This window comes from Gasterosteus aculeatus, chromosome 6, assembly GCF_964276395.1.
Source record: "Gasterosteus aculeatus chromosome 6, fGasAcu3.hap1.1, whole genome shotgun sequence".
NCBI lineage: Eukaryota > Metazoa > Chordata > Actinopteri > Perciformes > Gasterosteidae > Gasterosteus > Gasterosteus aculeatus.
Genome location: NC_135693.1, coordinates 5597347 through 5615262, shown reverse-complemented (window position 1 = coordinate 5615262; position 17916 = coordinate 5597347). Strand labels below are relative to the sequence as shown.

General features: G+C 47.4%; 1 protein-coding gene across 1 annotated transcript in view; it reads left to right on the top strand.

The window, feature by feature from the left end:
* The window catches only part of adgra1b (adhesion G protein-coupled receptor A1b), a 122381-nt gene that overhangs the window by 19462 nt on the left and 85003 nt on the right, over positions 1-17916 (top strand). The window contains exons 3-9 of the mRNA XM_040178809.2: positions 1276-1347; positions 2913-2984; positions 3123-3194; positions 3522-3685; positions 8321-8534; positions 14606-14770; positions 17566-17767. Coding sequence (XP_040034743.1) covers positions 1276-1347; positions 2913-2984; positions 3123-3194; positions 3522-3685; positions 8321-8534; positions 14606-14770; positions 17566-17767 — 961 coding nt within the window. The remainder of the gene's footprint in view (positions 1-1275; positions 1348-2912; positions 2985-3122; positions 3195-3521; positions 3686-8320; positions 8535-14605; positions 14771-17565; positions 17768-17916) is intronic.

The following is a 17916-nucleotide window of genomic DNA, read 5'->3' as shown; positions in this document are numbered from 1 at the left end:
TTCCAACCAGAGGATGCACCAATGATTTCCAGTAACGGGAATAAAGCTCCAAGGCGTCACTTTTCACAGGAGCTTTTACACAGTTCTTTGGGAGAAGAAGTCCGGCCACAACCTGGCTGGGGAGCTGTGGGGGAGTCCTAATGGTGCAGACACAGTGTGTTTTCACCATGGGCCGAACAATTTAGAACCAGATACAGATCATTAACCCCAGATGGGAGTCATTTTTCTGCTGCTAATGATGGCTTGTCTTCTGCACGTGTAGCTAATGCGTTATCTTGACCAGATGAAAAACAGCTACTGTGAAAAAGGGTTGAGGCTTCTCATGCAAAACATCTCTTACAGTTGTAATCCGTGTACCGTCCGTCAGAAGTACTCCACGGGTGCTTTCCTTTCTATTCTGTACTCGATGAAGAATGGCGAGTTCCTCAGCTCATGCTTTGATTACGCAGAAGAGAGCTTTTTGCGAACAAAATGCCCCATGTGTCAAATAAAAAAGTTTTAACAGGATTTTTATTTTCGCTTTGGGACAATGGCGTTGTTCGTCATACTCGTGTGGGTCTTGTTTTGATTCTTTTGGCTGACCCTGGTCCAGACCGTGAGGATGTTTACTTGATAAAAAGACGTTTTTGGAGTTGAGCTACATTGTTGCTCACATTTGTGAAAAAGTAAAATTACAAAAAAAGAAAGGGACTACCCTTCTTCTCATTCACATCTCATTCGGCATACAGCACAAAGGAAGCCAGGGACACAATTTCAGGAAGTTTTCTTTGGCTTGCAGAGAAAGCCTGTGAGGAGATTTTTCTGAAATCCATTTTTAGTAGCGTCTAAGGGTCGGAGGTGTTCAGGGGGTTTGGACAAAGGAGTGCATGGCTGAAACCGCACACAGCACACAGAAAATGGTCTATGCTAAGAGGTGCAAGTTAACTCAGCAATGAACAGCTCCAGCATTTCTAGATGACAATAATGTATGAACAAACTAGTTAATTCAGAAATGAGACCTAACTTAAGATATAAACTCAAGTGCTCACTTGGATTGCTTTGGTCAAGCTGTGAAGTTGATCCCTTTTCCCAAATAGAAACCCATATTCTGTGAGCTACATGTAGATAACATCCTCGTCCCCGTGTTTCTTTGGAGCGGGCAGGTTTAGACAGAGAGCGGCATGACCTGTCAGAAGAAATGCTTTAATGTTTGTAGACAGTCAGATAGTCAGACTTAACAGTCGTCTGACTCCTACCCTCTCTCCCTCTCTCTCTCTCTCTCTCTTTCTCCTCCAGGTACCTGAGGAATAATTTGATAAGTACAGTGGAGCCCGGGGCCTTCCGTGGTCTGCTGGCTCTGAGGAGATTGTGAGTATGATGTAGCCCTCTAATAGCCTTCTCCAGGGGACCTGGGGACAAGTCCTCCGGCTTTAGAAACAACTACAGGGAGAGTCTAAGAGTCTCAAAGTACAGAGTGAAGCGAGGAATGACAGGTTTAACTGAGGGAAAAGCACTAAAAATACTCCATCAATCTTTTCTGACGCAATGCCTGGTGAAGGCACAATGGTGTTTTTCTTGTAGCAGAAGAGTATAGCGTGTGTGTCATACGCTTTCTCCTCTGGGATTTTACTACTCATCTTCTGAATATGTTTAAGCAAGACTAGGCTAACGTTTTCTAAAAGGCACATAGGGTTGTCTTCTGCCTTCGCATCGGCCTTGAGTCTGCTGTTATAAAGGTTCGAGAAATTCAGAGTACGCCTCTCAACGGTTGTAAGCATGGCACCAGCTGAGCTAACAGTGCAGCTAACAGTCTAGCTAACAGTGCAGCTAACGGTCTAGCTAACGGTGCAGCTAACAGTGCAGCTAACAGTGCAGCTAACAGTCTACCTAACAGTGCAGCTAACAGTCTAGCTAACGGTGCAGCAAACAGTGCAGCTAACGGTTCAATTCAATTCAATTCATTTTATTTTGTATTGCCCAAAATCGCAAATTACAAATTTGCCTCAGAGGGCTTTACAGTCTGTACACATACGACATCCTCTGACCCGAAACCCTCACATTGGCACAGGAAAAACTCCCCAAAAAATGAAAAAAAAAACCTTCCCAGAGGGAAAAAAAGGGAAGAAACCAGCTAATATATATATAACGTTATATATATAAACCACTAACACAGAAAACAGTGTAAACCTGTACGTGAAACTGAAGAGTAAGTAAAGTTCGCAATGACGCAGTTTTTTATTTTCTACTAGACTTAAAATGCACAAACAAACTGTTGAGTTTTTTTCCCTTCCCCTGCAATATGAATATGTATTGATTTTATCCCTTCGTCTCGTCGTGGCGTTCTACATATAGCCTCCTGAGTGAGTGACATAATTGCTGCCTGATAGTGATGGGCTGGCAGGGATGCAGGCGGTGAGTTAGCCGCGCTGATTCGGGACGCGTGTACGCCAACCTCGGGGAGCAGCAGAGTGCTAATTTAAGTGCTCCCCAACTGGTGATTACTCGAGTGCTGCGCTTATTTTCCCACAGCTGCTCCGGCAAAGCAGCTCTTTAATTACGGAGTGCGAGGGCACGGAGTCACGGACGCGAACAGCGCTCAGCCTCCCTCCGCAAACGGAAGCCTGCTGAATTTCCACGTGTGTGTGTGTGAATGTCGGGGAGTTTGTGTGTGTGTGTGTGTGTGTGTGCGCGCCTGCGATGGTTAAATGAGATGTGAAAGGTTACAAAAGGTCAGGAGAGCTATTCCAGGAAGCGGAGCCAATGAATGAACGTGGCTTTCTAACACTTTCCACAGCTGTTTAAGTTTTGTCATTTCACAGGGCGAACCTGCAATACAGATAATAACGGGGAAACGTGTCGTACGTTGTGTCAGGTTCTGACTATATCGTCTGTAGGATGTTCACAGCTGACATTTTCTTTTTTTGTCCTCCAAGGGACCTGTCTAACAACAGGATTGGCTGCCTCTCGTCTGAAATGTTTCTCGACCTGGGCAGCCTCTCAAAATTGTGAGTAAACCCTAAATTGACGACATTTGTCGCACAGCTTTGTGACTAACGCGCTTGATATGGATTTAGTAACGTCTGCAGTTGTTTGGCTTTGACGCTTGACCTGTTTTTGGATGCATGTCTGTGTCTGTCTGATAGGAATTTATCCGGGAACATCTTCTCCACCCTGAGCGTGGGACTCTTTACGCACCTCGTGGCTCTCAGAGTGCTGTAAGTCAACCCACACGTGCATCGCATGCGCACAATAATTCATTCAGTTGTGTTCGGGAAAAAAAAAAATCTTTCCAATTTCCACTTATAGCAGGAAGGTGCGCAGGTGTGACTAATGACATTAATGGTGGCTCCGTTCTGTGTTAGTGAGTCAGAATGCACAATACCTGGGCTCTAATGCCCTGGAGCTGGCAAATATTAATTCCATCAATTACAATCGCCGTGTTTTTATTCCTGTTGGGACAAAAAAAAGCCTCCTCTGCGCGTTAAACGAAGGCGCTCGAATCCAGCAGGTTGTGAATGTGTGCTTGTTCTTCTCCCCGCCAGGCACGTGGGCACCGAGACTTTGTTCTGCGACTGTCAGGTGAGGTGGCTGCTCCTCTGGGCCCGAAGCAACTCGGTGAGGATCGGCAACGACACGGTGTGTGTGTTCCCCACACACCTCCACGGCCTGGAGTTCCGCAACCTCCGCGAGCAGCAGCTCGGATGCGGTAAGGAGCCACAGTGCCGTAGAGGAGTGAGGATAACGTTGTGGGCACGACGCAAACGTATTAGCAAAGCCTTTGTTTATTAGCTATTAGCACCAAGGGCTGTAAGCTAAGAACATGGGACTGTGGCTAATTTACTTGTATTATGCAGCTCAAAATACATGTCACCCATACAAATATGTTTTAGTAAACAATTATAGTGTTTTTGTATATTATAAAAGCTTGAATTAACATTATGGTGATACATTTTTTTCCTCCATCAGACTGAATTTGTAGCACAATTCAGAATATTCATCAATACCTTTTGGGTATATTTATCATTCACAAGAGTGCAAAGTGCAAAAAATAGCTGTCAGCAATTACAACTCCTGACAGAACACTACAAGCTTTAAAGAGAGCAACAGGTTTTGAAGTGGATCCTGTGTATTTCAGAGAATTACGCATAGGCTCTGTAATTCTGTACCTACTTACTAAAATAAAATTCTGATACATCGATGAATTAATTTGGTTTAATTCGTTTGCCTTTTGGCTTCTGTTTGCCTGTGTATGCAAATCTTTGTCAGATTCTGCTCAGTAATTTGATCTTGCTCCGACTTTTGACTTATTTGAACTAAAATTATCAAACGGCAATAACAAAATAATAATTTTCAAATATGTCAAAATAATTTGACATGTTGTCAGTGAAAGAACCAATCTTTTAAATTGTTATTCAAAACTGACCTTTTTACTGAGCCAAACGTCACCCACAACGCGAGGGATATCTTTACACCTGAGGAAAGTCTCGTGAGACTTCTCATTAGCAGTTCACCAACATTGCATTTTCAAGTGGTTACCACCCTGGGAACATGATTAAGTAGATCTCTTCTGATAATAGCTCCCCCTCTCCGCTGTTATCTCTCCACTTGCCGTGAACTGTTTGACAAGCCTAATACGAGGGAATGATTTAGTGAAAGATTGCCAGACAGGGAAAGCCGCAGGCGAAAAAAGGGTCTCCTGACATGGTTTTTGAGCGGCGTTCGCCCTGTTATGTGCTCTGGAGCACCTGAGTTAGAAGCCAGAGGAGCGTGTTGCTCGGTTTGACAACGTCGGAATCAGCTGAGGAAGCGTGTGCTCACTAAAGCGTTTCACACTTGAGCTGCTGGCTGCTGTACTGAAGTTGTGCAGTGGCCAGTGTGGGCAGGTTATCTTTGAGGTGGGCAGTTGGGGTCGTTTCTGAATTTGCCGCAAGAGGCCGGTGAACAAAATCCGGTCTGCTCAGTAAAACCATTCCAATAGTTATAGTGTTTGAAGATAAGCTGTTCCGTTTTGTCAAAATGACACGGCATGGTGAGTATTTGCCCTCCACCACAGCGGACAAAACTCGTGGAGCTGTGTGTTTTATGTAAGAGGCGGAAAAAATGTTCAGGAAAAACAATTTCAATGCAATATTTGCAGCGTGCTGCTTCCAGACTACACGTTGCAGTTGGTGCACCAAACTGTGTTTTTAGCTGCAACAGAGTGGCCGCAGGAAAGAGGGCTCCAAGCGTCTTTACTCCCCTTTCTCCGTCTGACAGACGATTACAGACAGGCGATCCCCTGGTGGCCCCCAGTCCTCCCCCCCCTCCTCCCGGTCGCTCTATCGCCCTGCTCCATGCGGCGGAGCAGGGCGATTTCAGAATGAGAAAAGGCAAATCAGTGAATAGGGGACGGGGGGCATCACATGAAGATGTGACACTGTGCAGTGAACATACAAGGATATAAATGTGTCTCCCCCCCCCCTCGCTCATCCACACAGGCCGCGCCGGCCTGACGTGCGCGCAGACACATTTCCGAGTCATTCCATGTGAACTTAATTGCATGTCTTATTATTTCATTTACACAGAACAGTCCAAAGCAATTACCGGGTCATTCTGAGCCAAAAGGGGAAACCGGTGGCGGGACGAGGAGCGCTTCTTTTCAGACCCTAAAGCAACCACTACGGGATTACAACAATCGCTTTGTGGGCTCGCCGCTCTCGCCGCCTGCCTCGCCACAGCACGACTCCATCGCACAATGCCCCTCTAACACTTTTCATTTGGGTACGTGGCGTGGCGCTCTAGCAGTCGTCTTTTTAAAATGTCTGTTGGTGGTTGTTATTTTAAGCACAAAGGGATGTGGTACACCGGCGCACACTGACCGGTACGGATGGAATATTACTCAGAGCCAGATGCTGGGTTCTCGTCCCCCGTCACTCGTAAGACCGGCGTGAATATGAATATTTTCCCTGTTGCGATATCCCCAGCATAGCTTTTTTATGAAGTCACAGGCGATGCATCTGTTTCTCCCTACCGGCGGCCGCAGCTTGATGGCTAGCAGATGTCCCCAGCAGGCATTCCTGCAGGGAGCCCCTGTCCCCACGCCGGTACGGGTCGGGTACCGCCTGCCAATGAGGGGGAACGGAGGAGCGCGTGCAGCCTCCCATCAGGATCAGGCGCTTCCTGCGTCGGGGGTCAGGGCGGGCGTCTGTTCCGCTCATCTGGCAACAGCCCACATCCCCCGGTTCTCCAGTATCACGGCGCAGACGTAAAGGCCGGAGCTGGAATGCTGTTATCTGAAAAGACGAGCCCGAGCTTTCTAATGAGTATTTATTGCATGATGACACAGCAGCGCAACTGCCCTCCATCGGCATCTTGTCATTAAATGAAATGTCTCATGATCACTGATGGTAAAAGGCCATGAAGTATTACTGGAGGTAGCCTGTCATAAAGGTCTTTGAACTGCAGTCAATACCTTTTTTTTTAAAACCAGTTGCTTTGAGAAAAGGATAATGAAGGCTCTTAGTAAAAAACACACAGCTGTAAGTCTGAGAATGACAGTTTCTATATAAATCATCAAAATACAACCTTTTTGTTGTGTAAATTAACAGGGCAACTCTCTCTTCGTACCATATACAGAATATATATATATATATATATATATATATATATATATATATATATATATATATATATATATATATATGTGTGTATGTTATTGTTGGAGGACATAATTACCCTAATAATAATGTATTATGAAGCCAGGTGTGTAACAGCATGTGAATAATTATAGACCGGTAAAACGCAATTAGCAATACATTATTTAAAGACAATATTATGGACAAATACAAGAATTGCTTAGTAAAAAATACATTGAAATTTAAATGTTGTTTTTTTTGTCGACACATTTTTAATAAAACGAACGTTGATGGCGCGGTAACGAACCCCTTACGTTTCCTGTGACGTTTCCATGAACACTAAAATAAATAATTATTGTCATTGTCTGTAGCTCCCCCACCCCTCCGGCTCCCACATACACACACAGACACCCACTCACAAAAAGACAATAATTGCATTTCGCTCTGGCATTGGCCAGCGGCCGAAAGGCAAGCGGCCACACTCTGATCCTCGAATCAAAGCGTTGCTTCAACAGTATCAGCGTCGCCCGAGTCAACAGTCGATGGCCCCCGCGGTGCTTCAGCCGCAGGAGGTTTGCTGCTGCTGTCGCTGAGGACTGTGACCGAGCTGCCTGGAACGGCATGAGACGTCATCGCGCGAGATCCAATGACCTTACTCCACAGAAGTGTGGCACTTTTGATTGTGCGCCAATGATTATGAATTACTCATGTAGAAAATGGATGTTGCAGCTCTGCATGCGTTAATAGCCGGGATGGCTGAGGGTGCTCGTGTACTAACATAAACACTCATCAGTGGAAATGTGGGACGGAGGCGTTTCGGCTCCTGACATGGATCAGTCTTTTAAAAAAAAAAAAAAAAGTAAAAGTAACCGATGCACGATGCAATAAAAAACAAAAACTTTATGAGCCCTGTATCGAATTGCCTGTCAGCAACAACATCCCACAATTGATTGGAAGAGGTGCGAAGGCAAAGCGCTTGCTTACGCTGCTATTTGGAGCGCGTCCAGTGAAACGTCTTGTATGAACGAAAAGGCGCTCGGAAGTTAATTCCCGAGGTGGGACGGCGAGCTGGCGAGGCACCATTAAAAAAAAAGCAGCATATTCACCTGCAGGGGTTACTTGTGATTAGGGACATCATGCTGCTACGTGTTCTACATCCGCAGCATGATTAGATTGGTCAAGTCCTGATGGTTTTCCAGCCCTTTTCTATATTCTGCCAGCGGAATAAACACTCTCTCCTGTCTTCTATTCTTAATCCTCATGGCAGCAGAAAAAAAGAAGGTTTGAGGATTTAGCCAGCTGTTCTGTGAGTAATCTTATCACCGGCCTCCATTGTGAACATGCAAGGAGTCAAGGAGAGTCCAGAGGAGGGCTCAAGGCTGTGCATCTTGCACATCAGCAACGACATGTGGGAGCGACGGGGGAGGAGTGTGACCTTGACAGAATGTGGGCGTGTATGTGCACGGTGTAAGAATGCGTTGCAGGCTTGATACGGATCTGATGGCAAATTCATGCCTGTAATTCCTTTTGTAGATCTTAACACCAACTGCGAGATCCCGGCCAACAGCGATCCCCCCCCGTAAACCCGTCCCCCCTTGCCTCTGTCCCCCTCTCAAGGACGGAAGAAAGCCCCCTTCTCTCCGTTTCTCCTGCTCCACCCGTCCCTCTGTGGACGTGAAGTGTCCCGAGCTGACCGTTCCTTCTGTTCTCCTCTCCTCTCCCCCCAGATGGACCCCTGGAGATGCCCCTCTTCCAGCTCATCCCCTCGCAGAGGCAGCTGGTGTTCCAGGGAGACCGCCTGCCCCTGCAGTGCGCCGCCTCCCGCCTGGACCCCTCGGTGGAGCTGCGCTGGCGCCACAACGGCCGCGTGGTGGCAACGCAGGAGGAGTGGGGCGTCTACGTGGAGGAGACCCTGCTCCACGACTGCTGCCTGCTCACCAGGTACACGGGGGGGGGTCCTTCTGTCTACCCATCACTCACCCCGTGAGGGCTGTGATTTACCTTTTGGTGTGGTCGCCCTTGATAAGGATCTGAAAGGACAGGGCAGAATTGGCTTGGAGGCGTGCCAACACCTGAGAGGCACAAACTGTGCCCCCCTCCTCCCCCCCACGCCATCACCCCTCTCTCCCCGAGCACTAATCACACGCTAAGAGGAACACAGGCTGAATCCTGATTGCGGTGATAAAGCCACACTGGTTCGGCACATTTCTCCTTTTCTTTTGATAAAAGCCGCAAGCCCCCCCCCCCCCCCCCTTGTCCTCCTGCCTTGGTGCTCTCGGTGGTCCACAGCGCGTGTGCACGTCTGCGTGTGTGTTTCAGTGAATGAAGCCGAACCCGGCGGCCCCCGAGGCTCAGGCGCGTTAAGCAGCTCGCTGTAGATTAGTTTAGCCGCTGCCTGCTCTGACTCCGCCTCGCCAGCATGAATATTGATGGAGCGTTGACAGAAATATGTGTCTCCGTGTCAACCGGGCCGCATCTCCCCTCGTCGTGGGCTTTATTCGCCTACAAGGATGCAAGTTTCTTCCCTGCTTGCGGGGGAAGGCGGCGGGCCCCTCCCGTGACTGCCAGCGCCAGAGATATCAATATTTCTTTTCTTCTTCTTTTCATTATGTACCAGCTCACTGTTTGACATTCTCAGTGGTCCCTCAGGTGAAAGCACTGCTTTGAATAATTAGACTACCGGTTAGAGAGAGTGAGGTTTCAGTAGGTCAGTGGAGCAAAACTTCAGTACTCCTTTATTGACAACAACGGCGGAGAAGGAACTACTTTTCTGCACGATTTTAAAGTAATTTTGACCCCATTAATTAGCAGACATTTGATAGTAGACAATACATAGAAAAATGCTACACAACAGTGGTGAGATTTAGGTGTAAAGTCACTTCTTGGTACTTAGTTCAGAGAAAGGAGATGATTCCTTACTTTGCGGATATGGTTGTAATGTTAATAGAACTCCTCATGCAACCGGCCCTCTTTGTTGGCAATGTACCGACGGACCACCACCCCCTCTCTCAAAAATCCGTCCCCCATAATGTTGACTCTACTTTTCCAGCTCAGTGTCCCAACGGAACGTGATGAATCTTTCATTTCTCACACTCTGATTGGGACCCCCGCTGGCAATTACCCACGGCTCCCCTCGTGTGTACACAAATAATGCTGCCCCCCCCCTGAGTGGAACCCACTCAGGTCATGTTGCTCTTGGCATCACACACGTCTCCCTCCTGTACAGCGAAAGGAGCTCGGAGCGGACCTCGTTTCCATAGCTGATGAGTGTGTAACTGGGCTCGGTCCAACGAAAGCAATCCGCCGTGCTTGAACTGAACTCCACCCTTCAACCCCCGAGCTCTCTCTCAGATTGCGGCGTTGACAGAGACGTGCCGGGGGGACTAAAGTCCTGTGATCTCACCGGTCCAACACTCGTTAAGACGAGGAAAAAAAAACCAACAACCCTGTGGCTAATGTTTTGGCCTTTTGACGTGCCAGACGCCGTCGCTGCTTGACTCGCCACAGTGGACGTGGCATAAGCCATCCGGGCCATGCCGGTCACCTTGAGCGGATGTCCTCCGGGTCAGTCGGCCTCGCCCCCCGCGTGCCTCATCAGAGGGGAAAGACTGAATACACAGGATTTAGAGCGTGGGCTTTAAGCCCCGGTCTGGATTTGTTTTTGCGCGGCGTTGCAGCAGCCGAGCAGCCAGAGCCTGAGTGACCTCTGTGAAGGGGAACCCGAACCGCTCGGCGCTCCGCTTATCCCGCTTCACGCCGCGTCAGCCGAACGGCCATTTCAGACATCTTTGCTTACCGAAACGGGCACGAAGTCTTGTCTCTTTGTTCGCAGCGTTTTGGATTGTACTGTATTTAGTCCCCGTGCATCCATTGCATCTTATTTTGGCGGGCGCAGGTGGGCCGCCAAGCCGATCCGTTTGCGTTGCTTGCGGTGAGCCGGAAAGGCCACAGGACGCCCGATGGCTCGGCGAGGCCGGCCAGGCTCCTGCCGAGTAACGCTGTCAAGCCAAACTCCGTGGGACAAGCCGGTTATTCATGTTTCATTAATCAAACATGTGAGAGCCCTGTAGCAAGCTACAGCAGACACTTTGAATGTATTCTACTTAATCCTCTCCATGTTTAATCAGGCTAATCTCGCACAAAACCATGAAGCTGGTTTGGTGGCATCACTGAAGGCGGAGAGAAAAAGAGACTCTTCTGCTGGTGATCTCTCTAAAGCGCTTTCCACTCTTAATCTCTGCTCCTGCTTATAAACATAAACTATAATTTGATTAAATTCTACCATCATCTTTTTTCCGTTTTCATTACGTTCGTGTTTTTCGTTAAAACCGTGCCTCCGTGGCACTTTTTGTTTATTTTCCCTGTTATTCCTGGCATAAATCTTGCTGTCGGTTCTCATGCTTCTGTGCAGCACCAGTTGCCAAGGAGACCAAATTGATTATGTCCACATATATGCAATTCTACCTCCGGGTTCATCCTTTTACGAGCCAGTTTCAGTCAGCAAAGGAAAATGAAATCTCTTAGTTTCCCGGGTTAGAGTTCAAGAAGGCCGCAGTGAAATGATTTAATTTTTGTCTTTTTGGCAATTTGCTGTGAAGAGTATTGAAGAGAGTAGGTTAAGAAGAGGAGCTAGTCTGATACACCCCAAAGGGAAAAGTCATTGTAAACGGAGTGAATTCTGCCCTAATGTGTGTACGTCCATGTGCATATTGATTTATATGTTACAGGCAGAATGCACTGCTCATCCAAATGTTCAAGGAGACTCGGGTTGACGCGCCGTCCTCCCCAGCTGGGACGGACCACAAATTCACCAACTGTGATCGGCGAGCTTGTGTGAAAATGTCCCGGCTTTTGAGACATTAGCTGGGCGGAGAGGACGGATTGAAAGTTTACAGACCCGTAAGCAACATTATGTAAACAAATTGTTAAATATCAGCGTAAATGTTCCCTAATGAGTCCTCGGGGAGCCGCTCCACAATGGTGCAGTGTTGCCAGGGATGTAGGTCAGTGCTTTGTTCACGGCTCACGTGTGTCCCTGCCCTGCTGCTTCTCACATAACACAGACTTTTTCTTCATAGGTTTATTTACGAGTGGATGACATTTTCGGTAAACTGGACAAGCTGTTGGAATGCTTTTCCTCCGATTCTCCTTGTTTTGTCTGGGTGCAGCAGTTCACCGGGGCGTTTGTGATCAGGGTGCAGCAGGATTCGCCTTCTTGTGGGGAAGTTTTGCTCCCTGAGGCAGAAGGGGGGAGTCGGTGAGGCAGAGCCGAGGGAGAGGTGTGTGTCTGCGTGTGTGTTTGTTGGGATGTGGGGGGGGGGGGGGTTCCCTGTGTGTTTTCCCAGCATTCAGACAGTTAGCTCATGTTCACCGATGATGTAACCAATCCCTGCAGACCGTTCCTGGTTGAGAAAGGACACGTTCAGCAGCTCTGTCAAATCACCCCTAAAGCACACAGTGGAAAGGTACACGCGCAAATCACCAACGCACCACAACCCCCGTCATCCTAGGGGTCGACGTGGCGCAGGGGTAGAGAGGGTAAGAGAGGGCAAGGTTGGCGGTTTGAGCCCCCAGTTGCTCCATTTCCCATGTTGAATTGTTCCTGAGCAAGACACCAAACCCCTAACTGCTCCCCGGGCAAAAATGCTTTGGATAAAAGCATCAGCTAAATGATCTGTAATGTAATCATCATCATCATCATCATCATCCCAAAAAATGAAATTACTCTGTTTGGTTTTATGCACCAGCACTATGGCACCAGTCATAATATATTAGGTGTTTATTCCTTGATTGTAAATAAATGACCTAAAAGGTTTCATGATGCTTCAACAGTTTTTGAAGAGTGAACAGCGTGTTCTGCTCAAACCCACATTAAGCCACTTTAATGTGGTAAATAATAGTGCTGAAATCTACTGAGATGGACCAAGACTAAGACTAGGTAACTTCCTGTTATTTATAGTAACATAAAGCAGGAAATGTAAAAACAAAAACAAAACAATTATAGATGCCGACTAGACGGATGTAAAAACATATCAGTCAATTTTGACTGAAAGTGTCAGCTCATATCTCCCCCACATACAGCACAGATCGCTGCCATTCCTCAGTAACTCCCCAGCAACGCTGCTTAGGCAAGAGGAGTTTGAGCCACTGTTGCTGCTACCAGCAGCTCCAGTCTGATGAGCATGACTAACTCATTCGGCCTTCCCCTTTGCCTCCCAATATGCCGTGTTTAGAGCAGCTTTTCACATCCTTGTCCTCATCGTGGTTCGTTACAAACTGTTGCACTGCACACATGCAGACAGCTGGACTCAATTTAAAGCCTGTTCACACTTTACGATTCAACGTTGTGTCCTGTGGAAGCAGGTGGAGGTAGAGAGGAGGAGAGTGGGACGATGCGTTCGATGCAGAACATGCATGTGAAGGGGAGGTAAGAGTTAAGGACATCATCGCAGTTTGAGATTCTACCAGTGTGCCCTGAATCCGTCCTAATGGCATCAAAAAGCTCCACTCCGAACTGCTCAGTGATTGGTGCAAAAGCTTTTGTTTTAAGCACAAGAACCGACAATACGCAAAAGCTAAAAAACTTCACACGTGTTTAGAGACACACACACGCGCACACACTTCAGTCAAGCGTTTGAATCCGATCTGGGGTCTTTTAGAAAAGCAATCAGAAAACAGAGCTTTAGAGGAAACACGGGAGATGAAATCGGGACTTATTTTATTCATTGGAGCGAAGACGCGGGATGTGAGCGGCGCTCTCTGACTACTTCTCGTCTTCTCTGACAAAACAAGCAGCCGCGAGGCCTCCGGCCCGAGCACAATGAGGACCTACTGTAGTCTTTAGCTGGACAGGTATTAGATCCAAAACAACTGGTATCGTCTGAGAGCATTTCACTTAACTGTCTCTGAGTATTACTCTACAATTACTAGTCATTCATTTTTAATGCATGTCTGTGACTTTCGATGTTTCCAAAGTGATTACTTAAAGCTGTGGTGAGGAGGAGCTTCTAACAGGTTGTCGACTGGTTAGACTGGTCTGACAGACTGCTGCAGTGATACGAGAGATCTCTAAAAGAAATCTGGTGCTCTGCAACATTGTGGGCTGAGCCTAAAACGGTTGTACTGGTCATAAGCATGTTGGGACAGAGACGGCAGGGGAGACAGAAGAAGACCAAGTGAAGGCCTTTCATCCACTGAGAAGGTTTTCTGGAATCACAGCTTCTCCACACGAGAGCGTCTCAGCCACTTATCACCTTTACTCTGAACGATTGCAGATTCTTGTCCGGCGCGTCACTTTATCGCTTTCCAACTGTCCTACATTCCACTTATTTCGAGCGTTCTCCCATTCTCTCGTCTATATGTTTTATACGGTATTGGGTGGGTATGCCGTGTTGTTTCCAATTATCCACACAAAGTAAGGAGTATATTTTTTGTTCATGAGATAATACTCATTGGTTAGCAATCTCCGGCAGCTTTTTTTTTTTCATAAGGAGTAAAATACTCAAGATTAGTCGCCTTGGCAAATGGCCTGTATTGGCTCAGTGTCACTGTTTCACCGTTCTTTGTTTAATCAGGCCTTTTCCTTTGGGATAGGAATCGCTGTGACAAAGTAGGAAAGATAAGCATGAGTAATGATCCTCTTGAGTCACGGGAAACCTCTTAAGCCACCGCATGCTCAAATGCACAAGGGGGTCTCTATATGAAATCGATTTTGAAGGCATACAAACACATTCACACACATTTTCCACGTGAAGAGGAGCTTCCACTGACTGCAGAGCCCTTAAGACTTAGCGTAACCAGTGCATACCTGTAATTCTTTATTATAGAAACAAAAAAATCCAACTCACCTTCAATTCAGAACCTGACACACAGATAATCCTAAATCAACATTTAGCCATTTTAGTGATAATTTGAAGCTCACAGGAAGAACACACACACACACACATGCCCCTTAGTGTAGACACATAATCCACCCGTCATGCTCACAGTTTCACGCCTCTGCTCTCCTCCAGTGAGGTCATCCTCTCCAACATCGACGTGGGCATCGCTGGCATCTGGGAGTGCCTGGTGACCAGTTCCCGTGGCAACGCTTCTCAGCAAATGGAGATCGTTGTTCTGGAGACGTCGGCACCCTACTGCCCCTCGGACAGAGTCACCAACAACAAAGGGGACTTCAGGTGAGTGACCTCACACCTTCAGCATGTTGAAGTGCAGATTACACAAAGGAGTAGTTTGAATTTCAAGAAATACACGTATTCACTCTCTTGGCAAGAGTGAGATGAAATAATGTTTATAAGGTAAATAGAGGAACTCAAGGATAACACAATTTTGCAGGACGTCCCTGGAAGAAATGCACTGGTTTCCTTAACCCAACAGCTTCTACATTTTCAAATGAATATCAAAGTATTTAATGATTTAAAAGAGAAATCTCGTAAGCTTGTGTTAACCACCGACTTCGCCGGCATCTACCCACAAAACATTACATTACATGTCATTTAGCAGACGCTTTTATCCAAAGCGACTTACATTACCCATGGCGTTTTCACATTTTGCCCAGGGAGCAATTGGGGGTTAGGTGTCTTGCTCAGGGACACTTCAACATGGAACATGGGGCAGCCTGGAATCGAACCAACAACCTTGCGCTTTCCAGCACACCTTCTCTAACCCCTGCGCCACAACAACCCAACTAACTAACAAATCATAAAGGATAACCCATTTACGGGTTCTACGACTCATTCCTGCAGCACACTAGAATGTATTAAGCCACCAGGTTGGCATACTGTTAGTGTGGCTCAGTCCAAACGTACACAAAATCCTCCTACCAAAACAAACATTCCCATCAGCACCAGGGGTCCTCTCTACACGCACGTCTTTGTACCAATTAAAAAAACCAAGATAGACAGAGGATATCACATGCGTACGGACTGTATAGGCTTCTGAGGCCAATTTGTCATTTGTGATTCTGTGCTACACAAAATATAATGAATTGAATTGTGTTGTTAGGCAGATTGCGGCACATTAAGCAGAGCTTGTTGGCTGTGGCTTCATATTATGCATGAACATGCTGAATTTAATCAATTCTTCTCATCCGTCCTTTTGAAAACACCATATCGTTGGATCGCGAGTGTATAGTTCTTTATGTACCAACTAGTTCAGTGTAATTAGTGTTAACGGACAGTACTCCAAGACCAGGAGGTCTCCTACAAAGTAAGGCACTATATGCACTGTAATTTAGTCACCAGCCCTAATTACAGACCCTATATACACATTTCGGCTGCAATCAGTGGACTCACCCCCTCTGCCATTATCTACCCATGTAGAGTGCAGTTGGGTCACTTAAGTCGGCCTCTTGCTGCTGTCCTGCTGCTTTTTGTTCCACCTCACAAAAACCTTCCACAGCGCCTCGCCACAGATGCAGCTCATTAACCGTCAAAGGACCAGAATTGAGTGCGTGCAGCAGCGTTCATAGAACTTGGTAGTAATTGGATACATGATATGAAAACGCGCACTTACATTATGGCTCAATGTGTTTCAGCTTCCTAAGAAGAAAAAAAGAAGTTCACATGTTCCCATGAACACAAACTGCTCACCTCCTTGCCCTCCACCTCTCCTCCTTTTCTCCTTTCCGCGGCTCTTCGTCACCACCTTGAAACTTGGTGGTCGTACAGACCCTCCCCACCAACCCGGGGCCCGGGCGGTTGTCGTGTACACTCCTTTTTGTAGCCGGCGTGCTCTACGGCCCACTTCCAGCGCAGCGTGCGCGGGGGGCTTTGTTTCTGCTGGAGCATTGGAGTAATGGCCTGGAAAATGAGCCCCCTGCTTTGTTGGGACGAAAATTAATGCAATTTATTACTAAGTAGCTTCCGCCGCCGCTGCAGCACAGGTGGAGGAAGAGGAGGGGAGGATAAGAGAGAGAGAGCGGTGGGGGTGCGATGGCAGGTCTCTACCCTCAGAACAGATTACCTGCCTCCTGAGGGCATGGCTCCTTTATTTTCATTAAATGAAGTCAAAAGAGTTTGCCGCTGTAAGCTTTGCTTTGCCGTAGGAGTTAGACGTTGCCTTAAGGAGAAGAACACAAGGCAAAGGATGCATGTTTCTCCTCTGATTGTGGATAAATTGATCGATATGCGTGAGAGCAAAGAACTCTTTCCTAAGGCCTCGCAGGCGTCCGGCGCCAAAGAAACGCGTGAAGCTCTGCGGCTCTTTTTTACTACCAGGCTAATGTAGTGGAGTGCAAATGTTTGGCTGACTTTTCACCCTCAAATGAGTTTTATTTTATTGAAACACTAACAGGCATCGCGCGGAAAATGAAAGCGTTCCATTTTGCCGTAAAATAATCACCCAGGCCCCCCGATCCCAAGTCGGTCAGTGGAGCGGCTCCAGGATTGGCTCTTGACGACATTATTGACAAAGTCTCATTTCCTGCTTCAGAGGAGACTTCATTGAACTTTGCATGGCCGTACGAACACCGCCCGTAATTACTCTTTCAGGGGGAAGTTTCCCCTTCAGGAAGGAACCGGCACGAGGTGCTTTTTCTCCTGCGGACCGGCGTCCTTCTCTCTCTCCCAGTAACCCGCCTCCATGAATTTGTCGCACCCAAGATTGACGTTTCCCACGATTCAATCAGATCGCTGCTCGTTGAGTTGCCATTTCTTTTCCTTCTCGGCCCACAGTTAGTTAAATAAGAATAAAATTCCAATGCACAGTTTATTTCCACAGGCGGAGTATTACTCCCCATTAAGTGGAAACACAAAGCCAATTATTAAAGATAGCTAATTAAGTCACAACCAAACCAAAATATTGTATCACAATCAAGTATCAGAATCTGCAGTCCTCTGCAAAAAAAAGTAATTAGACGAGCTATAAATCAAATATGCAAATGAACCCTTTCCTTAGCACAGGGAGTATGAAATTGCCATCTGGTGCCGCGCGTTCCCACACTCGCTTCACCGACTGATATCTCGTGCGGCAGGTGGCCAAAGACCCTAGCCGGCATCCTTACCTTCCTGCCCTGCTCCGCCCCCCGCCCGTCCGGCGGCGGCCATCACCCCTCCGGCCAGAAGGCGAAGAAAGCGTGGCGGAGCTGCGACCGCGCCGGACGCTGGGCCGAGGAGGACTACACTCAGTGCCCGTACGCCAGCCAACTGACCCGCGTGCTGCACGAGCTCACACAGGTACGGAAACACTTCTCGTGCCTCTGAGTGGCAGGGGGATCCTCTCCCAACGCGTGTTCAGCATGCCGACCTTGACACACATTCGCCGGGGTCTCCGGACTGTTGCGAGCGCCGATCACTTCACAGAATCCTAGAACAGGAAAACCAAC